At 33.7% G+C, this 27,782-nt stretch overlaps 2 protein-coding genes across 3 annotated transcripts; one reads left to right on the top strand and one right to left on the bottom strand.

Annotated features, from left to right (window-relative positions):
• LOC129257294 (dipeptidyl peptidase 1-like) lies at positions 1–11,816 on the bottom strand. Of its 2 annotated transcripts, none has more exons than XM_054895582.2 (6): positions 11,227–11,816; positions 10,274–10,443; positions 9,770–9,897; positions 8,696–8,863; positions 3,469–3,716; positions 1–2,769 (listed from the first exon to the last, which is right to left on the bottom strand). In XM_054895582.2, the coding sequence occupies exons 1-6, from the start codon at positions 11,384–11,386 to the stop codon at positions 2,258–2,260; spliced, it is 1,386 nt and encodes a 461-aa protein (XP_054751557.2). In that variant the 5' UTR covers positions 11,387–11,816; the 3' UTR covers positions 1–2,257. The 2 variants fall into 2 exon arrangements, with proteins under 2 accessions (XP_054751557.2, XP_054751556.2); XM_054895581.2 differs by lacking the exons at positions 1–2,769; positions 3,469–3,716 and adding exons at positions 4,423–6,880; positions 7,592–7,839 and having other exon boundaries at positions 11,227–11,810.
• Positions 11,255–27,739, top strand: LOC129257295 (ADP-ribosylation factor-like protein 8B-A). The gene is made up of 6 exons (XM_054895583.2): positions 11,255–12,072; positions 15,654–15,734; positions 16,977–17,050; positions 18,274–18,367; positions 22,645–22,783; positions 23,131–27,739. Exons 1-6 carry the CDS (start codon positions 11,950–11,952, stop codon positions 23,181–23,183), a joined length of 564 nt encoding a protein of 187 aa, XP_054751558.1. The 5' UTR covers positions 11,255–11,949; the 3' UTR covers positions 23,184–27,739.
• The last annotated feature ends 43 nt before the right edge of the window (positions 27,740–27,782 follow it).

Genomic DNA, 27,782 nt, shown 5'->3' with positions numbered 1-27,782 from the left:
TTAGAACCTAAATATCAAATACTTTCTTTTAATTATCATCAATCATTTCATAACATTAGAATTTGGGCACATATGAAATATGATTTTAAATCATAAAAATGAATAGAGATATAGGACAGACAACCACTTTACTACAATAATTATACTTTCACACAACCATTCACAATCTATGAAATTATAAGGTAATTTAAAGTTACTGCCATTCCAATAACTTTAATCCAACATAAATGCAGCAATTATGTAACAAAATTACCAATTCACATCAATAGTTTCATTTTCATATTCATTGATTACAGGTAAAAAGTGCCGGTAGTTAAGTACTGTTACATAAATAATGTGATACACCTAATCCAATCAATTGTGATGAAATACAAACAAAGAAGAGGTGAGAGACAAATATCTGATTCTGCTACTTTTGATTTGAAAGCCTCAAAGTAAGATTTCAGACTAAGGAAGTATATAGGGACAGTAGCACTGGAACTCTCTGAGCAGGGACAGGGGAGCGGTAAAAACTACATTGGCAAGATGGATATGATCTGAAAGTACATATGCTGACAAACGAGAAAAATATTACATCAATCACTTAAATTGGGCTAAAGATAAGTGGACAAGTTAACATGTTGAAACTGCATGGATGGATGGTGATCTCTATACTAGAAGTCAATGGGAATTAAAGAATGAAGTAGTCAACAGGTTTAGTGAGACTGACAAAAACAGTAATAAGATGCAGTTGAACCATAGTATTTTGATGAAAGGATTGGAGGGGCTTGCCAGGGTTTACACTGTGTTTTACAATTCCAATGTTTTGTTCGTTCAGAAAGTGCAGGCTTCATTGTAAGCATATTGTTTTCAATATTTGATAAAATGGTATTTGGCATGATAAAATGGTCTTTGGCATAAACACTACACAAACACAAACATAAATATCAAATGTAGATACAAGAGCAACCTCAGAGTTATGCTTCCTTGCAAACTGATTTTTAAACCAACAAATTATACAAACTTATGAGAGTATTCATGTTTGAGAAGTTTCTATAAAGAGAATGATGATTTCTTAATCTGAGAAAAATAGGAAATTGCAGCAATATTATAGGAGTATAATTCAAACAAACACATCACAGCATGAATATTTGGATAGGCAAGAGAGAGATCATGAGTCAAATTTCTTCTTTTATCCAATAATTATATGAATTAACATATTCATCACAGAGGAATTTGATTGAGAAAACCACATTATCATCTGTTGATCACTAACAATTATTTTCCTCAACAATAAATCAGCAATAAACTACACATGTTATCACTTGGTGGTGAAAAAGTATTTGACAAGGAAAGGAGTAAATATTTGTGGGCATAGAGTGTGATTCTTACATACATTATATTTGGTGGATATAATATTCTTAAACATAATCATCATGTTAGATTTTTGGCACAGGTGTTTGGAAGCATTGTCCTTTCAATAGAATTGAAGGATTTTCACTTCAAGGCTTTCGGACATACTTAAGATTTTCCGCAGTTAAAATGAAATCCATGTTATCTTTACCAAACTATTCAGAGTTGCTTTGGTATCTTTACATCAGCAAAATATGCAAAAAGTGGCCCATACACTCACTCATGCTAATCTATTTCTTATGTCAATCATTACAGATTGGCAGTAAGAATACAGATCACATACATATCACTTTTTAAGCTGATCAATCACATGTTAAGTCCTCGTGATGTCAATGTGCATAGCGTCAAACATGTGCAGATCAGGATCGATGTGCAAAAATCCTGGGAACTTCCTTAAAAGTCATATTTAGTTATAACACAAAACATTAAATCAATTTCATCGACTAGAAATGGTCTAGAGATGGCTGAGAAAAAGTTGTATGCAGGTCAGTTTGATGACATGGGAGCAAAGGTGGGGGCTTGAGATGAGAGATAGAAAGAGAGAGAGAGAGAGAAAGAGATCATACTACTGAAAATACTATTTATCATGAATAAATAGCATTGTTTCATTTCACTCACACACAATATCAATGATATCATATAAAAAAATATGTTCATGGAAAGACAAGATTGACATGAAATGCCTTTAGACAAGTTAACTTTTACCTCACTGATGACTAGAAAGGAGAGACAAGGATACAGATATAGTGAAAACTATGACAAAATAAGAGAAAGATTTTTAACACAATAACTTTCAATATTGCCGATATGTAGAAAAGTAATTTTTTGTATACCTAAAAGTTAAATTCAAAATGGAAAAAGGAAGCTATGGAAAGACAGGAAATGACTGCATGGCCATGCTCTCAATAGCACACTCATCAGTACCCCTTTGGATCCTAAAGTAACCATCTTCGCCCCATCCTGTACCCCAGCTGTTCTTTACAGTCCAGAAGCTCAACCCAGAAGCCTCATCCACTCCATACCCAACCACCAGCACGGCGTGGTCGGTCAGCTCAAAGGGGTTGAATCCCAGCAGAGAATTCTTGATCCCCGTGTGGTGATAGACACCCCCTTTGTAGCTCATGAAATCACCGTAGACCTCAAACCCAACTGCGATCGGACCATTCTTGACCAGGGCGAGGCGCATGAGCTCTTCATTGCAGGCCCCATAGAATCCTCCGATGTATTGGTAGTCAGTGGCGTAGTATCGACGACAGTCTGCCTTTTCCTTGCTGCATTCTGTATCCACTCCTTGGTATGGGTAACAGGATTCCTCTACCACACCAAAATCCTCAGCATATTTACCAGCTATCAAATATGGAAATCCTCCATTACATCCTGTGGAAGAAAAAACAAGGATGTTAAAGATTTATTACACATACCCCAAAAATGCAGATTTCAAACATAACAATCAATCTACACTATTTGGGGATCGTGTTACATATATGCTCTTTTACTGCCTAATGGTCCAGAAGGGGCGGGCGGGGGGGGGGGTTAAAGTAGGTTGAAGTAGGTATAGACTTTGTACTATGTAATATGATATGTATTCAGTCTTATGTTGGACTCCAAACTTTTTTTCATTTTCAAAGTAAAAAAAATTACCAGTACTCTGACTACTTTGGGATCAAGTATCATATTCATTCAATAAAAAAATTAAAATGTCAAGTTACATGGATGTATGTATATATATTTATATATATATATATATGCAAGTACTAGTAGGCAAGTTTTGAAACCCATCCTCTCCAAAAAATATTTGATATTATCACTCATTAGCAAAGGCAACCCAAGACAAAGACCTTGTTCCAAAGAGACCATTCCAAAGACCTTGAAATGTCTTTAAAGATCACTTTAATAAGTTTCTAGATTGAATAAAAACATGTTCAATGAAACAAATGTACAAAATTTGCTTTGCGGCATTGAAAGTGCATATACATATAAAAGTTTTTTAGTTCCATTATGAAGCTTATGTGACAAAGGGAATGCATGATAAGGGTAACAGTTGAAATCTTCTCAGGGTAAGTTCCACGTACTTACCCTGTGAATATTCACTGCAGGCCACCACATCCTGAGGAGCAAACACCTTCTGAACCGTGTTGTTGGTTGCTATACGCAGTCTAGCTTCCAACATTGCCAACGCAGCAAAGGAAAAGCAACTTCCACACTGAGCCTGGTTTCTAACTGGTGATACAAAGTTCTGCCCATCTACATCTCTCCAGTCAAATGACTCTGGCAGTGAGAATGCTGCCATGGATGTTTTAGATGTGACAGGTGAAGGGTGAGGTCTATTATAGTAACAAAAAAGAAGAGAAAATTATTGATTATAAAGGTTTTGTAATACTGTGAAACCTACCAAAAAGACATACATACCAGACATATCAGATGGAAAGTTACTGAACCAACCAGGTGAGCGTATATCTTCCAAAAAGCTTGAATGTTTGCGTCAAGCCAGTCTTGTTTATGTTTGGGTTCTTAATACAGATGTGCATCAGCGAGATGATACATGATGATATACCAACACATACATGTATGACACTCACAATGGGAGCTAAATAATGGTATTACAATACAAATCATTTGACTGGAAAAAAGAGAATGCACAAGTTCAGAAGTTAGGCTTCGCGGTACACCATGTGATTCCTTATTGGGCCTGTGTTGGTCTTAAAAAGGAAACCTTGCAGAATCTATCTCTACCTCCTTCAGCCCCACCTCTCTGTATCTCTTTCCTCTTTGTTTACTATATCTCACTTTATCTTTTTGTTCTTGCATTGTAATATTTTTTCTTTCTTTTTTTATGTATACTACGATACAGCTTCAGTAAATCCTTCTTGAATTCTTGATAAAAAATGTATAGATAATAAAGGATATTTCAAATGTATATCACTCTGTCCATTATTTTTTTCTATATTTATCTATTTTCTAAGTCATACTATATTATTTGTTCAATCCACCAAAATGAAATATACATACACAAGACAGTAAGATTCCTAATAAAGTTTGATTTAGCAATTTATTCTGATATAAAAATACAAAGTTATACAAAAATAATGTTTTGTTCATTGGTATGAAAGAATCATAGCTTTATACTAGCTGACCATATTTTGCTTATACTGAACCAAGCACATGGAGAGAAAGACTTTGAAATATGGAAAAATATGGGGGAAAATGGCTGAATGACTGGCATTCTTTAAAATGAAAAATATATTTGTCAGAAGTATGTAATGTCCATGATCACCATTTAGAATACTGAATTAAAACAAAAAAGTGTTCATGAGCATTACAACCATGTTCAGTATCATGGCACCTTCATATAACCACTACTGCAGCAGCTCACCATAAATGATTTATTTGTTTTGTACAATATTTCATACTTATACTCTAATAGAAGAACCACAAACAAACATCACACCAAGGGGGAATAATCAAAAATTGTTTATCATATACAATATAGTGACTATTATTACCATCTTTTCATCAAAAATGGTTTCGTAATTTTTTCTTGGGGGGGGGGGGGTCTTTCTATCAATCCAATAATCCTGAGTACAGACTATATCACTACAGCAATGCACACATATAAACAAACATTTTGAGGATTTTTAATTAATTCATGGCAAATTCAATCAAGAAGGTCTAGGACAACAAGCTATCGTAAATCCAACTTTTATTTTATATAAATCTTTAATGGTGGCAGCAGTGGGATACATAAGTGACCCTCCACTATGAAATTCTTAAGACAGAAATTTGTATTTGGATGAGTTGGAACAAGTTTGTAGCTTTGAAATTATACATAGCTTGCCTTGTCTTGACAATGAAAGCGTTTGGGAATGTCTATGGGAATGTGAAAAAGTCAGACATATTTAATATCTAAAATAAGCAAAAAAAACCAACCATGAATCAACTTCCCTCAAGAGTGAAAGTAATCAAATAGACAAAGCAGCATGTAATTACAAGATTGAACAAAAACACTATATATAACCACTATGAAGGGATATCTGGATTAAGCTGAAACTTGGTGGCTTTCTAACATTACCAGATTTTCAGGTACAGTAATTTAAAAGCTATCTTGATAAATAAGAAGAGAAAATTTTGTGAGTTTCACCTCATGATTCAAACTGGTTCACCATTTTTGGTTACATTAAAATTCTAAATCATGTCTGATCCTGAAATGCTTACAGATAGATATATTAACCGTTTGAAAATTCCCAATATGAAAATTTGATTCTTCATCAATCTTCTTTTGTTTAAATCTTAGCACTAAAATTAATCTTTCTACTCAATGGTTGTGTTGTGGTGGACTGTCCTCTTATCTAATGGCTTTGAAATACATGCTTCAATATTGACAGGACATATATATTCATAATCCTATGGACAGAGGCAAAGATTGAACAGCATCCTGATTGGTCAGGGGGATGGTCAATCATATCATCCCAACTTAAATAGCAAGACATCATATATTCACCTTGTTTTCAAAGCTATGAGCAGACAAAAGACTAGACAGTAATGTAAGGTAAAGATGAGATCTTAGATGAGATCTTATTTCTCCAGGTACTACTAATCTTGGAGTTTCTATGGCAAATGAGCAGTGCTTGTGGCAGATTAAATAGTTCGTGAAATAATACTTGGTCAAATTGACTTCTTCAAAAAGGAAAGCACATAAAATGAGATGAAAATTTGTATGACTAATTCAGATTTGTTTTCATCATCACAGCAGCATTTTGAATACATGTCGGAACCTCTTTTCATACTTCCTACAATTGACATAAAATGATTTATAAAAGAATTTCAAAATTTCTCATCATCAAAATTGCACTTTGAATACCTGTTAGAACCTCTTTGGATATTTCCAACAATTGAAATTGTATCTTATTCTGCCACCAGTGATAATGACAAAAATGCAAAAGGTTGTTTGTATAATCTTAACTATCATGGTCAGTTTCCTATGGATAGATAGGAAAGGACTCTACTGCAATACTCTCAATCCCGCATTCATCTGTTCCCCGTCTGATTCTAAAATAGCCCTCTTCACCCCAGTCTTTACCCCAGCTGTTCTTGACAATCCAAAACTTCTCCCCTAATCCCTCATCAGCACCATAACCAACAACCAGGACAACATGGTTGGTAATCTCAAACGGATTGAACTTCAGGTTTTTATTCTTGATACCGGTGTGGTGGTATATTCCACCACTGTATTGCATGAAGTCATCATAAACCATGAAACTAACTGCCAAGGGGCCATTCTTGACAAGTTGATCTTTCATCAGTTCCTCATTGCAGCCACCATAGAAACCACCCACATAGTTGTAGTTGGTGGCATAATATCGACGGCAGCCGGATTTCTCCTTGGAGCATGAGATGTCGCTTCCTTCATACGGATAGCATGATTCCTCTACTACACCAAAGTCTTCTGCATACTTTCCAGCGACAAGATATGGGAATCCCCCATCGCAACCTGCAAAAATTTGATTTTAAATGTTAATGATAAGAGTAGCATTTTTAATTTCAGATTGCCATAACAATCTGATGCTCAGATCTGGAATTAGTGTTTGCAAAATGTATGTAAATTAATTATTTAATGATTGTGATGAAAATGTATGGATTATGTCATAAGAATAAAAATGGGTAGGCATATAACAAGCACTTGAAACCATAAAAAAATTAAACCTATGTATTACCAAGTATATATTGAAGAATAAACACCTATATAGTTCAGAACCATAACCAATAAAGTAAAAGATGCAATCAGTATAATGATCACAATACATTGTGCCAAACAAAGTGTTTTGTACAGAAGCACTTCGACAAGGTAGTCCAAACTCATCTCCTCATTTTAACCACACCAGTGTGAAGGTGTATTAATGGTAAAATAAAATGATCACATTCTTTTTAATCACTTATCAAGTAATACATCCAAAACAATTTTGTTGAAATATCTCTTTTAACTTTAAATGAGACATACGTGTATATACTATATATGATAATGGTAGAATGCAGCAAGTTTGTTCTGAGGACAAGGAATCCACCATTTCAGAAATGGGAGTGAAAGTCCTCTTTCACATGTCCTCTTGATCTATGCCCTGACTGAGAACACTTACAAAGGAAAGCCACCACAGAGTGAAAATCAGTGAAAATAATCCAAATAAATGACAATGAAGAAACCTACCTTGTGAATACTCGCTGCATGATACTACATCCTGCGTTGAGAAGACCAGCTGTATGCTGTTGTTCGTCGCTATACGTAATCTAGACTCCAGCATGGCCATGGAACCAAATGCATAGCAGCTGCCACAAGAGGCCTGATTGCGAATAGGAGAGACAAAGTTCTGGCCGTCCACATTCCGCCAGTCAAACCCTAGTGGCAATGTGGATGCTGCCCTCTTTGCCTGGTCATTAGCAGTGGCTGGAGTTGGTCTGATGCGAATACAGGAAGGTTATCTAGTCTTACTAGGAATGTGCTATATGCTTTGAAGACTCTTTTAAATTTGTTCCTTTTTAATTCAATGATATCATCCCATGCTATATGCAAGCACCTTTCATTTTGCATTTTATTTTACTCAAGGGGATATTTTCCATTATGTTTCATAAAGACAAACACTTTTATACATGTTATTAAACTTTAATGTTCATACTTAAATGAATAACTCTTTGATTTCCAATTTCCATAAATAGGGGACATATACATATGCAATTAAACTAAGGCAGCAAGCAAAGCAACTTTCAAAAAGCATACCAAGAAAATTTTAATTAAGGGAATGGATTATTAATCCACCCCTTCAGATTGAACACCTGTGCCTTCTCAAATGAATGTACAAAAAGGGGATATAATTCAATCTTATGGACTCATCAAAAAGCTAAAACTCAAAGATTTTTAGACCAAATACAACTTTTAGATATATCAAGAAGATATGCTTTCAGAGTTCCAGCCGATAACCGACAATACTATAATTTCAAGAAGGTTCCATTCACATTCGTTAGAAAGTGGGTAGTTTCAAGTTCGGTGTTGGTGCTGGGGTTTCTGTGTGTGTGTGTCTGTGTGTGTTGAGAGTGTACACCAGGAAGCCTAACCTAGTCCTTACACCAAACATGAGTTTACAATATATCAATCACATTATTGGCAGCTCAACACCTTGTGTGTTTCATGACCATCAGTCCCTTTACCAACCTCATTCAAGTTTGGTGTTTTTACCAAGGTGAAAATTGGCCAAACACCAAACCAGCTGTCAACACCAAACTTGAAATCACATAAGGTGTTAATGAAAGTAATTACCTGAAAGTTCCTAGGCCATTCATGGCACCTGCTCTCCTCTGCATGTCTTCCACTGTATACCTCTCATGCTCGGGATAGACTGTTGCCTTCCAGGATTTCTGAACTCTGTTGATCTTTTCCACCATCTTCTTATCATTCTGGTACATCTTCTGGCTGAAGTACTGATGCCTGTACAAGTATGTAAGATAGACATCTATGTTATGATGAATTGATTCTGACTCCCATCTCTTCATCATCATCTAGAAAATATTGCCTTATAGGGGGGAACTGAGGGAATGATGGGTAGCAGCACATAAGGGAATTATAAAGACAACTTTCATGCAAATATAAATCTGTCTGGAGATGGATATATCTTTATATACGCATTTTGTAAATGGCTCTAAATAACTAAGACTTTGAACACCATCATGGTGATTATCACTAAGACTTTAAGGTCTATACTCGGTATATTTACTATCTAATCCATGAAATTAATGCACTGGGTGTAATCAGAAATAAAAGGCAACAGAGTTAATGATGATAAAACAAAATTCTACCATCAATGGACTAGTTATAACCTTTGAATGTTGAAAAAGCTTATGCAACAAAACCCTGAGATTATAAAGAAGACTGACCCCAAGCTTGAGTAGAAGCAGAAATCCTAGAAAAATGTTTATGGAAAGTTTAAGGAAAATGAAAGTAATAAAAAAGAGGAGTAATATTGCAAATCACAAAAAGCATGGGACTTTGGAATTGATAATGTCCTAATGATTATGAGATTTGTTCATGTTTTACAATGGGATTTGCTTTCTAACTTATAAACTAAGTACATGAACTGTTGAAAATTCAACTTATTATTTACTTGTTATGAGAAATATGATTTCTGTATTTTATGTATTGTTCACTTTATTCCTCAAAATACATTTCATGCAAAATGAAGATGAATTAATAACTTGTCACCAGTTCCCAGCCTTACATTCTGTTTGATAATAGTGCATCAACACCCATTTTACTTTGCCCAAAACGGGACTGTTTCCAACGGTTCTGACTCTTGCCTTATAATCAGAGGGTCGAGTGTTCGAAACCATGCCTTACCTTTGTTTACTGACAGTGTGTTGATATACCTTTGATGGACCCATTTTCCTGCCTACATAGCAGGCCCAGTCAGTTCCCATGGTATTATGTGACCAACCAGGTAAGGTCTGAGAGCAGTTCATGGTGACCTGGGAAATATCATCACACACATGGTCAAAACTTTGAAATACAACGGAATCAAAAGAAATATCATTCACAGAAATACCACACACATACAAGGCATATCTATTGACAGATTACATGACTTATGACTACTTGTACTTCATGCAACATTTTTCTTGTTGAAAATCTATGATGGATAATTTTCAAGACACGTATTCATGTGAAGGAACAATTGGAGTAAAAAACAAACAAAATTAATCAATAGAATTTAAAAATGAAAATACACATGTAAAATAAAATTGTGTAATAAATAAAAGAGGCAGACTTTGGTCACATACAGACAGTATGTGATGGAGGAGGGGCGGGTTGGGGTTGGGGTGAAAGGACAGGCAATCAACTTACCTGACTTCCATTCTGAGTGTATTCTGAGAAAGCAAAGTACTTCCTATTGTTGAGCACAACTTCAAAACCCTGGTTGTAGATTAGGGTCCAGAATCCTTTGGTGCCAAATTCTAGATCCACTGCCACATCAGGGAAAAGCAACTGCACATGCAACTTATATGTAACAGGACCTATTCAATGAAGAAGTGAAATAAACATTCACATTGAATTGTATCTCCATATTAATTGTAGGCCCTACGAATGAATTTCTTAACATTCTTGACAAAAAAAAATTAAATTAGGATAGACCTCCCTGTGCAATAAATGTAAGTCTCCCATTAAAATATTGAAAGTTTTAAATTTGAATTTATAAAGGACCACTTCCTACAAAAAGTATTCAAATTATTCAAATAAGTACAGTATTTACTAAATGTAAAAAATATAAAAAGTGAACATTTTAATCCTTATCAATGAATCTGTAAGAGATAATGGACATCTCTGTAACAGATTATGCAAAATTAACCTTTAAAATATATTCTTTTATACATTTCAATTGCATTAGAAGTAGGGCGACATCAATCTGGAAATGCTATCTTCATGAGATGACGATATAGTACAAAAGCCAACATTTATTGGCTTTAAAATAATCAAAATGGTTAATAAAAGACAGCCCTTTTTTTCCAAATGACTTCTGTTTCTAACCAAAATACATGTATATATAAAAATAACATGTTATATTCCAATTGAAATGAATCTGCACATAGTATGAATATGATCACTCAGCTCATGTCAACAAATGCCAGAGTAAAATATCTCACTTAATAACTTTCAATCATCTTGATCATCTCGAGTGCAGTCAGACTTTAAAAAATCATGAATGTTTCATGTCTGTTTATTTGAATGTCAATTCTTTGCTTAAAACGAATATTATATTTATACTATTTCATGGCATATAAAAAAAAAAACGATTTTACCTGGCTTTGCGCAATCAATTTTGTTGTCACCGCCATAGCCGCTGACTTCGAAAACCCATTCCCCGGCGACGTCTTCGTAGGTACAATTTGCTGGCGTATCGCCGACGACAAAAACAGGCACTGTAGTCGCCAGGAGCAAGATTACAGCAAAATCCCTCATGACTCGACTGAATCCCGTATTTTTCCTTTGGAAATTCAAGTGGAAATAGGAGTACGGCAAGTGAAGAGATTTTGGCTGAGCATGAGATTCACGCACAGTGGCTTAAAATTAATACCTGTAGCTGCAAATGTACTGCAACTCACGAGACATTGTGTCAGGTGACATGATCATATGACACTGCGCGGGGGATACACTCCTACTATTTCCTTAGGTCTTGGAAATAAAATGATTTGCAGAATTAAATTTCCCAGCTGACTATGAAGCATAATCCATGTAACAAATTAATTCAAGTAGAATTAAATCACAATATTATTGATGATTTACATGTTGAAATACTACATTTGAAAAATATTGTTTCAATTTACTTGTAAGTTGTATCAATGACCTGTGCTTCTTCAGGTCACCGTAGAAGCTCATTCATTATGAATACAGCATCAAGAGAGTCAATGCATCGTCAATGCAAAATTACGGAGACGTCGGAAAACATCATAATTGGGACGTGCAATGTGCAGCAATTGACTGTTTTCTAGTTCATCTCACTAGTATAAATAAAATAATTCAATATGTTAGCAGTGATCAACAGATTCCTTGACTGGCTTAAAAGCCTTTTCTGGAAGGAAGAAATGGAGCTCACTTTAGTCGGTCTTCAATATTCTGGGAAAACAACATTTGTTAATGTGATTTCGGTAAGAAAACACCCTCTTCATGTTTGTTACTTCAACTCAAGCTTCAGTTCTTCTGTCTTAATGTCTGTGTCGATGTCATTGTGATTCACCGAAAGTGTGACAGAATTATGTGAATGATGTAACTAGAACCTATTCAACTCATCCTCTCGCCTTTTTGAAACTTACATCATGTTGATAAAAAAAAAAAATTTAAGACATGATTGCTAGTAGTAAAGTAGTATAGTGATTGCGATTTGCATGATTTGCATAGATTGTGTTGAATGATTGACGTGACTGTAGTTATTCATGATATAATAAGATGGGGTGTCCAAACTTTAGGGACATTAAAAAAACATTCTTTAGGCTAAAATTCGTTGAAAAATATTCACATTTTATTAAAAAACCAATTCAAATAAATAGCTATCAAATTGATGGCAAGATTGTAAACTAAAATTATTGACGAAAATGTGAAGTAGAGTCTAGGTCAAGGGGTTTCCCCAGTATTACAAATCTCAAAATTCTATTCCAATCGACAATTGCGCGCTGTGCTGGAAATCCGTTCTGAAAAAATGTGGCCTAACTTCACGGACCAAAGTTTTTGTGGAGACTTAAACAAAAACACAGGCTCTAAAGGTGAGGTATTTATAGAATCTACCTCAGGTGATGTTCGTGCAGGCTCCACTCCACTTCAATACCGCTACCATACACTGAAATGGAACAATTTTAATAGATTTGAGATTTCGTTTACAGTACCCGGTATCAAATTTCGCACAATCCCATGGAAGTGTTTCATCTGGACTCCAGAATCTAAAAAAAAAGTGGAACGATCAGCTCAGAGAGAAAGTTGCATGCGTCATGCCTGCGATTTTTCTGTGCACGGCGGCATGTAATGCACCCATGGGTTGGCAGGACCATGTGTTTTAAAGGCATTGGAACAAATTCAGAGTTGTAAGGCTACCCTATATCACCATGACATCACAACTCATCATGACCATTTTGAAATTCTTATATAGGTAAATCTATAGTGATTTGTAATCTTTTACAGAATTCAAAAAGTTATAAACTCTTCTTTTTTGTGTGAGAATTACTTGAAAATTGTTACTTGTACTCTGATTTGAATTTCTCTTTTCTAAAAATGACTTTCTTTATGGTTTGGATTCCCCTTTATTAAAGCTGTTGATTTTTTTTAAACATAAATCTGTTAATTTTTTTGAAATTTGAATGCTACCTTTGAAGACATGTAGCACCATCTCAGTAACTAATGTTTTTATTTTCTTTTAAAGGGGCCATTTGAATTTTGAAACATATTTTTAGGAATTTGGTGAAATGCACGCTGAAAGCTACATACTGAGCCCTTTCCCAACTTGGGAAGTGGTTTTGTATCATAAAGCTATGCAGTTATTTTTATTTTTATTGGGAACATAAAGGATTCAAAATAGAAATCCATGCAAAATCATAAAATACATGATCCACTCAAACATATTTTTATTTGATTTAATCCACTGACTACACTCCCTAAAAACGATTGAGGAATTAAAGAATTTAGTAACAAGCCTACAGTGAAATACTCCTTGTACGAGGTCGGGGAATTAGGGGGGTACCAAAACTTCTTGGAGACTTTATGAAGCAGTTCATACCTCAAGGAAGCAGATGATGCCTGAACTGCAGATAAACATAATTGAAAAAGAAGACATTATTGACTTATTCCTTACGCGAGAATGAAACCCTTGAAACTACGAGCTGAATTCACATTAAAAAAAATCATCTAAACTAATTGAAGTTTGCAGAAAATTGACATATAAGAAAGTTATGAGCATTTGAATATTGAGATCATTACTACTATGTAGATTCTTCCACTGGTAATGCAACTTAAGGCTTGGTCCCAATACACTTACTGATGTGAAGCGGATGTGAACGTAACAAATCTTGCAATCCGTTAGAAAATGCTATGCATCCATTGCATACTCATTGCATACTTGTTACATACGCTCTATATCCATCTAGCATCCATTCAGTATGATTTCATTGTTCACCAATTGTTTTCCATAATTTCTGGAGCTGATGAAAATGGATTTTGCTTGTCTGCTGTATCCTTTATGCATACGTTTTGTGTCCGTCTGCCAGTGGGATCAGGCCTTTAGATCCGTGGTGTCTACTGATCTGTATAGATCAGTGGTGATGTCAAACATGAACCATGTGTACAAGTTCCCCATTGACTTACCATGTTTCACTTAGGTTTTTTCTTTTATGAAGTCCAGATTATTGCAAAATCATCGAGTATTTCATGAGAGGATATGTAATAGAGACTATTCACATTACAGTGTATAATTTTTGTCCCATCATTAGAAAAAGCAAAAAGTTTTGGGGTACTGTATATTTTCAGTGATCAACTTAGGGGAAAGTTGTACTTGTTATAGATCTTGTGAACTCATATTGCCATTGGGATGATCTCTATAGCATTAGTGGTTATGACATTCAAATGCTCATGCTCTTGCTCAAACTTTTTTTATCGTATTCTTTGAATTTTCTGCTTTCACGAGTTTCACCCTAACTATTGTTCCAAATGTTTCATTCTCCTACTATCTTTTTGATTCTGTAAATTAAAAAAAATCATAATCGTTCTTGCTTGTAATATTTTATTATTATTATTATTATTATTAATAGTAGTAGTAGTAGTAGTAGTACCGTAGTAGTAGTTGTAGTAGAAGTAGTAGTAGAAGTAGTAGTAATAGAAGTAGTAGTAGTACCGTAACTTAGTATTGTTGTTATTATGATTATTATTATTATTATTTTCATTACTATTATCATTATGTTATTGTTATTATTATTACTACTACTACTTCTACTACTACTACTACTACTACTTCTACTACTACTACTACTACTACATGTATCATCATTATCATAATACCAGTATTTTTGTTATACTTTGTGTATTTTATTTCTGATTTTCACTGGAGGTTCCAAGGTCTGTCTGTCCCTCTCTGTCTCTCTCACGAATTATTGACTAATCATGTCAAACAATGTTATACACTGTACATTGTACCACCACTTATTTCAGCTACAGAGGGAAATGATTATTGGGGTGATATTTGTCTGACCATTCCCTAGGATCCTGATGAACAATATATACGATTATGGGTTTTAAATTTTGTTATAAGCATTTCAAGGCAGATTTCTTGGAACTTGAAACTTTACCGTCTTTTCAATGAAATTACACCATGCAGCCATACTTGTAAATCAGTTTCAGTTTATTAGTTTATTACCATTGTTCTACAGATTTTTACATTATTTTATTGTGTAACTAAATTTCATCGGCTCAAAGTAAAATTTCCATTCTACAATGTACATGTATGGTGATGGAGATCTACAGCTCTAGATGTTTATTAATCCTAGTTCAATGATAGAGATAATCGTAAATGATGCATGGGTTCCAACTTTCCATGATCACTGTCGGATGTCCATTATATTTTCTTTTTTATTTTCTTTTACTTTTATAAATGATATGAGTGAGTGCATCTACTTGTTCTTGTATTGTGATGCCATCAATTAATCATCTGATCTTTAATCATGAACTTCCTGTCTTATTTTTCCCTCAACAGTCTGGACAATTTAATGAAGACATGATCCCTACAGTAGGCTTCAATATGAGGAAAGTTACAAAAGGAAATGTCACGATAAAGGTAATTTGTAGGTTATTTCATTATATGTTCATATATGAAATACAAATTAATTGAGGGCTATTTGTTTTGCTGCTGATAATTTGAAATGGTAATTTAATTTACATGTAAAGGGGCTTTATTTCAACCTGAGGGGGCTATTCTGGACATTTTATGGCACTAACAATGCCCTCAACTCCAGTGTTATTTATCTCAATGATAATCTTTCTCACTCCCTTTGACATTTTTGCTCAACTTTGATATTTCACCCTTTTCACATTTTTATAATAGGGGAGGGGGAGGTGAATTGCCGTATTGGCAACTGACCTCCTTTGCTGACCGTATTCATGCAGGGACAATTCCCAAGGTTTTTTTTTTCTTTCCTTTTTTTTCCAGAGAACGAAAAGAACTACATGTATTTCATAATAATATGAACAAAAATAACAAATCAAATAATTTTACGTAAATGCATGCATTGTTTTTGTTTTACATATTTTCTGCAAAACATACAATTTAAAACATCTTTTTATGAATGAAATGATACTAGTGATGCCTACTTCATAAAAATGATTCATAAATAACCCCCATTTTTTGTGAACTTTCTCATGTTGGTTTAAAAATTTTCAGAAAAATGTACTTTTCAAGAACAAAATATCTCTGAACTTCACCTTTAAGGAGATCAAAAGTTGGCAATTTATCATTAATTTTCATTTTATATGTCAAAGCAATAGATTTATAGAATGTTCTTTAAAGCACATAAATTAAATCATCTATTTCCAAATAAACGCAATTCTCAAACTGTTTGCTAATATTTGAACTTTCTCTCAATCATTGTAACTTCCTTCCAAAATTATCAGACATTCAGAGAACAAATGAATTAATGTTTCTTCTTCAATATTACAGAAAGACCTAAACCTGATCCATGTTTATTGGTTATTTAAAAAAATGATTCACTACCGAAATTATATGAGCCGAAACTGAAACCCCTGCTAAAACCACCTTCATTGAATGTCTGAATGTTTATTTTTATGGTCCATTTGTCTCCAAATTTCCTTGTAACCAATTCCCAAAGGTTAGCATGAATTTTCAAGAGTAAAAAGGATGGAGCAACAATAAAAAAAAATCGAGCATCCCATAATTCATGCTTCACTTAAATGTTAAGCACCTTATGAACCTGAAGCAGTCTTGACTTCCTATGATCAAGTTGTAGCATAGAAACTACATGTACTCTTTGTGTCTATTGTGTGATTTTTGTTTTTCTTGTAGCTCTGGGACATTGGAGGACAGCCTCGGTTTAGGAGTATGTGGGAGAGATACTGCAGAGGGGTGAATTGTATTGTGTAAGTTATGTCTTACAGGCCATTAAAGCTTTGGTGGCAGGGTATTCTTTAAAATGTTTTCAAAGAGTGATATCTTTAGATATCACCTCCCTGCTACTGTGAATACAGCCTCCTCTGTTGAATTATTCAAGAAAGCCTTTAAATCACATTTTGCTAAAAAAGGACAATGAATTGCATGGACTAAGCTGACCATTCTGAGGTGTTTAATTATTGTTTTAGTGGCCCAAACATGGAGTAGTGTATGCGCAGTGCTTTGTAACTGAAAGGAATAGGTCTATATCAAATGACCTTTGGATTGGATTGGATCGGATTTAGAGAACCATTTGCATTTACAGCTTTATGTTCTTGATATCAAGTAACATTCAATGGCATGTTTACTTGCACTGCACTGATCAATTGCAGTGCAATCCTACATGTATTTTAGTTGCTTGAATATTTCTCATTATTATTTCTTCATAAAATCACATTAAAAATGTCATTAAAAAAAATATATACATGTATCAATGAGAAACATATGTTGTTTTTTTTTAAATCAAGGTGATCTCTAATTTTTTTTGTGGGGGGGGGGCTTTCATTATCCTGCTTCATTTGCCAGATGATTAATGATTATGTCATATATATATATATAAAAATGATGCCACCGTAAAAATTTAATGCACAACCTAAGTCACTCGACGGAGGCTATGATACATCCTAGTGATGAGTGACTAAAATGAGACTAGGTTGCAATCACAAGGTGGTGGAGAGAAAAAAAAATCATGAATTATTCACGAGTCTGCTGATATAAAAGCTAGATGTGGCTGATTTGAACCATCATGTTAGAAATATTACACAATCTCAATATTTGGGCAGATATTGTTAAAGTAAACTTGATACGTCGATTCTCTTTCAGCTATCAAAAATGGAGACTGGTCAACTTCTATAATGAAAAAAAAAACAATGGCACACATTCAGCATTGACTTTAATACTAAAGATGTTACTGGAACATTGTACAAGAGTTCAATACAATTATTGTTTGTATGATCTTGTTGGGTAGATGATATTTTTTTTGTTTTTTTTTAACCTTCAAAAGTACAAGAAAAATATTAGCTGACTTATTGCCTGGGTATTGCATAAATTCAGTGTAAAACTATTAATATTTTGTTATATATTCACTTTTCAATGAGTGACATATTTGTTTCCAGATTTTTTTTCTTCAATTGTTTGTTATTACTCTTTACAGATACATGGTAGATGCAGCTGACCATGAAAAGCTAGAAGCTTCAAGGAACGAATTACACAATTTACTGGACAAACCACAACTCCAAGGAATTCCAGTAAGTAAAGAACTTCTTCAAACTCAGTTATTACATGTAGTAATTGAAGCAGGAAAGGATCTTTTGAAATAAGAGTGATTGTAGTAATTAATTTACTTGTAAAACACATTGTTTATTGACTACTGAACCGTCTAATTCCCCACTTCCATAGGCAGCAGTTTAAAATTTACAAGTATGAAAGGACTGTAACTGTAAATTTTACAAGATCAGATATTTAGTGTGAGGTGTCAAATCTGCCAGTGCCCTTGTTCAATTCTTGAAGTATATTTATTTGAGATACTTTCGAGTAAGGAATCGAAAGCTAATGAGAGGCCAAATACATTATTGCTTTTAAGATCACTATCCCAGAAATCCTTTCTACAATGATTATATGTTGACTGTCTTGAGATGGAAAATATATAAAAATCACCCATAGCAATACCACATTTACCCTAACAAAACCAACTCAAGGCTGACCAAACCTATTACCTTATTTCCAATGACATATTATATGTAACAGTTTGTTTCGTTAGTGTGACTGTAACACGGGCCACAGTTTTGAAAATGGGGGGGGGGGGGCTGCCCATGGAAAAAATCACAATCGAATGATCATTTTTACGTTTTTAGGAGGTCTGTCTATGACAGATCACCTCTTGATTTCGTCAGAATTTTCTTTCTTTATTTCTTTATTTCTTTATTTTTCGCACCTATGTTTGTCGCCAAGTTTTCTCCGAATTGGCTCAATCAATTTTGCTGAATTTTTGGTCATGTATAGAATCCATCATAGAGACGGCATACGTAGCTTTTCAAGGTCACCTGGTCATGATGACGTCATCTACGCGCCATTTTGTAAAATTCTTAATTTGATCATATCTACATAACGAATAATCAATAGTCAATCATATTCACATCAAATAAACTTTAGGTCAAAGGTCGTCTGTCAATGTCATCAAAGGTCATGACGTGCGCGTACGCGCGCGTCAAAGCTAAAAAAAATCTCAAAATGGCCTATAAAATTTTTTGGGTAAGTTTCAGGTCATTTTAAGCATTTCAAGATTTTGCGCGCGCGTTTTCGTGCGTAACAGCGTTACGCAGCATAAATTTGCTGTTTTTTCTATGTGTATCTATTATTGATATAATTCTGATCAAATTGATACCTCGATCAGCTCTCTACAATCATTAATGAGGGAATGAGCACCCATAGGCTCTATATGGGCAAAAACATGCCTATTAAAAATTCACTGTAGCTCTTCAGAACGAACGGGGACCCCCAATTTTTTTTTCATATTTCAATAGAGTATGAATCATAGATATGATTTCATGTCTCATTGGACCCTAACGTATATTTTGACGTCATCAAAATGGCGTCGGAAGTCAAAATATCCATTTTGCGTGTTATGACGTCATTACAATTATACAAATTTGGCTCTAACTCCGTGAATATTGGTCAATTTTTGCCCAATTTTGGATATGTTGTAGCTTAGGTCCTACTCTTTCTGAGTTATTGCCGTTATTTTTCATTTTGATAAACGGATCATCCTGAAAAATTGCAAATAATAAAGGCATGTCATTTTTACTCATTTTGCGTGTAATCTCTATGGGACTTGACTTTTTGTCAAAACTAGATTCTACATTCCTCTATTTCGTGAGCTATATCTCCATTTTTTCTCGTCAATTATCCCTGAGCTTTTAGTATGTTGTAGCTGAGATTCTAAGCTTTCGGAGGGTTGCCTTCATTTTCAGATCAGATGCCGGGATCATGCCCGTATTTCACTTGCAAAATTGGATTTGAGATTCTCGTATTTTGCTTACGCGTAAAGTCTATGGGAAATATTCTAGCTCAATCGGTTAGGCGTCAGACTTGCATCTCATTCAATCATGCGGGCAGGGGTTCGAGTCCGCGGGTGAACATGATTTTTACTTTCTTGCGCACGATCAATAAGAATTCTAATAAATAATAGCTAAGATATTGCAAAATAAAACAGATTATAATTACTTTTTTGATATTATATCTATCTTATCATATCCGTCTATCTATCCGCTGTCTATGTTATAAATCTATCTATCTTTCTATCTATCTATCTGTCTGTCTATCTATCTACCTACATGACATATCTATATATCTCTGTCTAATATATATATATATCTGTTTAAATATGTCTCTCTCTCTCTCTCTCTCTCTCTCTCACTCTATCTATCTATCCATATGTCTGTCTGTCTATCTACCTACATTGTAGGCCTACAGTATATCTATCTATCTGTCTATCTATCTATCGATCTCTCTCTCTCTGTCTAATATATATATCTATCTGTTTAAATATGTCTATCTATCTATCCATCCATCTATCTATCTATCTATATGTATGTCTGTCTGGCTATCTATCTATCTATTTCTCTAATATATATCTATCTGTTTGAAAATGTCTATACTTTCTATATCAATCTATCTGTCTGTATCTCGCTCTTTCTCTCTCTCTCTATCTATCTATCTGTCTATCTATCTTTCTATCTGTCTATATCTATCTATCTATCTACCTACATGATATATTTATCTATCTATCTTTCTTTCTATATATCTCTCTATTTGTATGTCTGTCTGTCTGTCTCTCTATCTATCTATTTTCTCTAGCTATGTTCTATCTATCTATCTATCTATCTATCTATCTATCTATCGTTCGTATATCTATCTGTTTGAATTTGTCTATCTGTCTATCGATCCATTTATCTTTCAATTTAATATATATTTATGTGTTTCAATTATTATGTATGTTTATCAATCTTTCTTTAATGTGTATCTGTTTAAATATGTATGTCTATCTGACTGTCTATTTATCTTTCAATCTTATATCTACTCATTTGTTTAAATAATTGTGCATGTTTATCTACTAGTATTTATCTTTCTACGACAGACCACCTAATTCGTCCGCATGACGAATTAAAATCTAGTTGTACGTGGTTTTGGAAAAAAAGAAGGGGGCTGAAGTCCACCCAGCCCCCCCACACACATTTCCGCGGCCCCTACATAATACCTACATGTAATCCTCCGGTAGGGATTCCTTCATTTGTTTCAAATCCCAAGAACTGTCTGGTATCAATTGTTTCTATTTTAAATCAGTCATCAGAAATCATTCTTTATGTGAATGTTCATGTGATTTGATACTTCCTTCCTCTTATAGAAGAACTGTGGTAGACAGTGATGCGGTCATTTCCTCAATTTCACACGTGGGATATCTGGGAAGAATGGAAAGTCGCTGTGAAGGATATTAAACAAATATACTTGGCTCAATATACAGACAAGTACTACATGTACATGCACCTTTTGCCTATCACAAGATACCTTCTCTGTAATGAAATATCTGTTTTTGAAGGGCATCTACATGCACACATTCTGCAGCATACAATTTATGCATGTATGGCATTCAAGAACTATACTCTATCTGCTAATTGTAGTAAATGAAAATCAAACATTTATTAACTATATACATAACTATACAATTGTATGGTCAGCATTTTCTTATTGTTTGTGATAAGTCTTGGATGCACCATGGTGGATTCAGTGAGGATAACTTGGGGACAATACCTGGTACTTGTGCATGTATGCAATGCATTTGCTAGTCTATTCCCTCTTCAATTTCCAGGATATCCCACCCTGTTGCATCCATAAATATCTCCTATTGTGTATATTTGATTTTCTTTTTCACCATATTTGTTTGTCTTTGATGACTCTTGTACAATATGCCAATTAATGATTATGATGATTGGAGGGAAAATAATAGTAATATTGATGATGATGATGATGATACTGATGCTGGTGAAGATGCCTGTCAATGATGTTGATGATGGCAACAATAGGAATAAGAATAAAAATAAGAAAATTAATAATACACAACAATGATGCCACTGCCAATGACAATGATGTCAATGATCCAGTTTCCCTTTATCAATATTTCTACATGTACATGCTACATGTAAGTTACAAGGGGATATCAGACTGAAGGCTTTCGCACAGTGGCTTGCATGTATATGTAGGCAGGATGAAAGGGCCACTTATGGTGACTTAAAAAGGCAAACATTAAAAAACCTTGAGAGTTTAATATGAACTTGAGCTTAAAAAAACAATCGGCATCAAAAGTTGGATAGTGGCACGCCTAAGTAGTACTGCCTATAATGTCAGATGTTGAAGGGCTCTCACTTTCATCGCTTTCCGTTGGTGCTTCTCTTCTAGATATTGCAATAAAATGCCAAATTAAATGTTCCTGATAAGCTACAGCAAACTATTTGTTTCTAACCCTCCTCAGGTTCTGGTGCTTGGAAACAAGAGAGACATTCCTGTAGCGTACGATGAGAAAGAACTCATAGAAAGGATGAACTTATCAGCTATTCAAGACAGAGAGATCTGCTGTTATTCCATCTCATGCAAAGAGAAAGAAAATATTGGTAATTATAATGATGTTTTAGATTGAGTTATGTCAAATAATAAAAACAACATTAACTGGATTTATGTAGTACCTTTTCAGAAGGATACAAAGCACTGTTTAAAACAAGCATGGAAGAAATATTAAAGCTTGTCAAAATTTATGCTTCATTATGGAGTGTACATGATGCTGGAGGTGCACTCATTGTTACACATGATCTTGTTATGCTGATGAGTACTCAAGAAATGAGTTTTAAAACTCTCTGCCTGATCGATATCTCCATGTAGTTACATGTAAGAATATGATTTTCCTTCTCATGTGACCAATTTATTACCAGATGTTTTCCTTCCTTTTTCATCTCTTCCCTAGATATCACATTGCAATGGCTGATACAGCATTCAAAGTCAGGGGGTGGTCGCTAGGGAGTTCTACCCATCCACTTCTGTTAACCAGCTTCAAAGACGAGAAGACCAATATAAATATTCATAATATAATTATTGTCTATTGTGTATATTATGTTAGATAAATTGGGGGGAAAGATGGAAGACATTTATAAGGAGGAAAGAGGAGCAGGAATGATGCATCAGGTAAAATATATGAATGAAAAGATTATCTTTTGTGTTTTTGTATACAGTAACTTTTGTTGTTGTTCTTTTCTACATCTGTATTTCAATTTGTCTAGTTATACAGTATATATTTCAAGTTCCTTATTAGGTGAGAGGGGTGTTAAATTCTCCTCAATCTTATATTATATAAATTTGCATGCTTGTCAAAATTTTGAATAATCTTCAAGAATTATTCTGTTTGATGTTATGACATCTTTAAAAGATTATTTATGCCTGTTGTTGCCATCTGTACATTCAGTTCAATTTGGTAGGTCTAAAGATCATTATGGAACTACATGTAGGAGAACCTTCAAATTTAACCTTTTCCTGAAAGGGCACTTTTAGGTTGAAAATATGAAATTAGTAATTACAATGTTTGCAACTTAATTTGTGTTTTACTTTCATCTACCATGTAGTTTGTATTCTATGCAAGACTGAATGTATGTAGATGAGATATACAATACCATTATTAAGTTTTATTGCATACTTGAACAAGGTGATCCATGTACAGAGTCTAATGGAATTACAGAAATATGTTACCAACTCTTTCTGCCAGTTGCAAGTTTATTTCTCACAAACAAGGGTATTAGTCAAATTGTGTCAAGCTTGCATTGATTTTTGTTAAGAATAGTCACAGAATACCTCTCTTTAAATTATTTATAGCTATCCATAAAAAATATAAACAATGTCTGAAACTGATAATCAATGAATGCCCAAATTTTAGTTATGTTTACAAAAATTACTTGTCAAAATCTCAGCTCTATTGTTCAAGGCTCTCTCATTTCCTTTTTATCCCTCTGTTTCTCATGCTTTACTATGTATTCTTGTATTTTGCAGTTTTTACTTGCTAAATTAGTTAAGAATAATGACATTTTACCTTTTCTAGCAAGTGCAATCCAAATGGAACTGTTGGTATGGGATATGTACATATAATCAACCCCTGTTTATACCAGTACATGTCATAGGATTCTAGTTTTAAGAGTATCAACAATGAAAATAGAAGTGCACATTTATGAGTATTTGTAAAGATGTATGTTGATGAAAATAAACTAGCATACATCACATGATTGTATAATTATATGATGTATGAAATTTTGTTTTCATTCATTAACATAATTACTGTATTCACATATTCTGGTTGAGGTGATAATTTATACATTAAGATAAAAGGAAAACTCAAATGCATTTGACAATATGAAATGTTTACATTCACTCATGTACTATTTTGCCGGAGAAGAAAAAATCATCGATCTAAATTAGATTTAATGATTTTGGTGCATGGATTTCTGCAGAATGAGAGTGGTGAACACTTTTTTTGTCAAAAGTTTCTTGTTTGGCTTTGACATACATGTATATTAAGACTAGCAATGAGCATACATTGTTTATTTGACAACAATATAGTGCATCAACTTTGTAGATGATGATCAATAGAAAAAAGGATGAAGGGTGGATGATTGTGATATAATATCATCATACTTTTTATACTCAATAGCTGTAATGCCATTATAGCTTTGTAAAGGCAATCATGATGTGAAGGTTTGTCTATTTATATTCATTGATTTAGTTTATATTTAGTGTCATATATGGCTAAGAGATTGACCCCATTTGTATTCGATCTACCAAACAAATATTGTTCATTATTGAAGCATTTTTCCTACTTTCTGTAGCTTTTTCATAAGGCACATGGTGTGATATTATCATGTGTAGTGTAGAAAAGGAAACGCTGTCCCATAATGAGTACACAATTGCAATGTATTGTTAAACCACAGTAGTTTGCCCCTCTAGTTCTCTTTTGTTCTCAGTATTCCAGCACCACTTGAAATAGATTACTTTGTCTTGATCATAACTGCCTTGGAACATCATAAGGATAATTAAATATGCTGAAGATAGTCTGTAGAGGTACTTATATGAACTATTTGCTTCAAGTACATCACGTAATTGCAAACTATAATTAAATTATGTTTAGGTGCTTTAGATGCGATGATTTTTGCCATTGCTGACATGCAGTTAGTAAATCTCTAGTCACCATTGAATGGATTTTACTCCTTATTAAGTAGTCCGGGATAAACTGGATACGATTAGTGCAAAGTATATTTCTGTATTCTTATTTAAAGAATTTGTTTGCTTTTAATGAGCTTTATCATGGTCAGCTTCTTAGACAAACATGGAAAAAGTGTAGCTCCTCAGATATCTCACCATTGTTTCTCAAGTATTCTTTATAGAATCTTATTTTTTTATTTCTAAGGACATACATGTACACTTGGTAATTCAAGATTCAACCCATTTGAATATCCTCTTCTACTAATTAAATACCCGTCTTTTGATGTTGAAGTGATTGATATTTATATTTAATAGTTTGATTTGATTTTTCTACTTAATACTTAGCCTGTATAAAATGCAGAAATGTCCTACTGTTAAATTAAATGAGAGCGTCAATATGGTAAGAGTATTGTTATTAAGCACTGCGAATCATTTCCTGAATAATAATTTTGCAATATGTCTAATGACAAAATGATGACAAAATGATTGTTTTGTAGTTCCCGTTGTAATACCTGGACTTTCTTCTTTTTCTTTTGTATTTCTGCATGTATAAGCTATTGTATTTCAGATGAGACATTACCAATTGTCATCAATTGTGTTTTCTATGAAATTTGCTCAATGATGTTAAACAATCTTGTTTATTATGTGTACATATATACAGGCCAAGTTCATTCATGTCAGTCTGGATAAATCAATTGAATAAATATTGAAGAAATGGGATAATGAAAATTTAATAAGAATTAGATAACACACCTTTTTTTTATTTGAAATTTCAAGTTTGGCATTAGTTGTAAATATTCAATGTGATTGATTGTATGGAAAGAACTAAGCTGATGATGCCATGCATTCACTCTTTCTTTTGCTGCAAGAATGACTCTTTATGGACTGTGCAAAATCCATATTGTCACTCATTATGAAACATCAATAAACATCTTTTGAGAGAGTATGACAGTTTGAAATAATACATTTCTGATAAAATACACAAGAGAAAAGAAGTTATGATATCACCAACTTGCACATTTGTAAGGTAAAGATAATTACTGCTTTATGAAATGATGCTCAACATCAAAATGCCAAAATTGTTTTTCCCAGGTTATGACGGTTTCCATAAAAAAGAGAAAATATATTTATATAATATTAACTAGCTTTGAAGGAAATAAACTAGCTTTGAAGGAAATACCAAATGTATTTCCCAAGTAGTCTCATATTGCAGAGTCTTGACTAGAGCAATATCAGTCTCCTGAGAGATGTCAGGTATCTCCCGAATATTAATGGCAGTCAATATTATCATTTCCTACTGCTTTATAAAGTGTAATTCAAGTTATTTGGTACAATTTATATGCTTGTGTTACACCTGTCACTACTTCTGATTTCAGGTCATTCATGAACTTGATTAAATAATCCTCGTAAAGTAATTGAGACGTTAACTGCTGCAGAGGCAAGCAGATACACTTAACACCTACAAATATTTCTATTGGGTTTGATCAGCTTGGAATGCATGCATCGTGATCTACATTGCATTATTTCACAAACTAGTTCCAACTAGATTTCAAGAACATTGCCTGCTGCAGAATTTATATGTAACGTCAATGGGAAAACCTGGAAGAGAGAAAATATGGCAAATGATTGCCACAGAAAAATACCTTGTATACATGTAGGTAATAATAGAAATTACCCGGTAATGTTTTGTGTTAGGTACCTTAGCCATGCCTACTTGGCCAGTAACTTCTCACTGTTGTGAAATCCCTGTTATTCTCTTTAGCTACAATGCAGTAACACCAAGGGTAGGTATTTCTATTTATACAGATTTGTGGTATTTATATGCTTTAAACCGCAATTGTTTGTTCATTTTGATTTGTACTTTATTGGAAATACATCCTTACATTGTGTTCCAAATGGTGATAATCAGAGCTGGAAAAGCGGAACAACCTTTGAATATTTAGTCTGCTGATTTAATAGTTTTTAGTAGTTCAATGAAATTGATTTAGTTTTCCCTCTTATCTTATTCTAGAAAGAATCGACGCATTTAGAAATTGTGCCCTGCCATGTAGTGGTTAATATAAATGTGTACCAAAGTTATATGATCATTTATTACGTTTATAATAAGGTCATTTTGGAAAAGTTTCTTTTTGTTAAAATTAGAATGTGATTTTCTAAAACCTGTTATTCTAGTCTGCTTAAAACCTTGGCTCCATATATTTGTGATATTGTACCATTATTTATACTCTTAATAGTTGGCAAAGCACACTCACAATCTTAGTTAGTAAAGTCACATCATTCTTGTAAAAATGATCAATTGAAAATAAATAATTGGTGTACTGTATGTACTCAAACATATTGTGTGTTAAGATGTTATTTTTTGTTTTCTGTTAAAAT

The sequence above is a fragment of the Lytechinus pictus genome, chromosome 3 (assembly GCF_037042905.1).
Source record: "Lytechinus pictus isolate F3 Inbred chromosome 3, Lp3.0, whole genome shotgun sequence".
Classification (NCBI taxonomy): domain Eukaryota; kingdom Metazoa; phylum Echinodermata; class Echinoidea; order Temnopleuroida; family Toxopneustidae; genus Lytechinus; species Lytechinus pictus.
The sequence above is the reverse complement of the archived record's forward strand: the minus strand, read 5'-3'. Positions and strand labels throughout refer to the sequence as shown.

Coding starts and splice junctions, on each gene's coding strand:
- LOC129257294 (XM_054895582.2), bottom strand. CDS start 11,386: ATGAGGGATTTTGCTGTAATCTTGCTCCTGGCGACTACAGTGCCTGTT. Junction 10,444..11,226: donor AATTGATTGCGCAAAGCCAG/GTAAAATCGTTT, acceptor TTCATTGAATAG/GTCCTGTTACATATAAGTTG. Junction 9,898..10,273: donor ACACTCAGAATGGAAGTCAG/GTAAGTTGATTG, acceptor GATATTTCCCAG/GTCACCATGAACTGCTCTCA.
- LOC129257295 (XM_054895583.2), top strand. CDS start 11,950: ATGTTAGCAGTGATCAACAGATTCCTTGACTGGCTTAAAAGCCTTTTC. Junction 12,073..15,653: donor CATTTGTTAATGTGATTTCG/GTAAGAAAACAC, acceptor TTCCCTCAACAG/TCTGGACAATTTAATGAAGA. Junction 15,735..16,976: donor AAGGAAATGTCACGATAAAG/GTAATTTGTAGG, acceptor TTTTTCTTGTAG/CTCTGGGACATTGGAGGACA.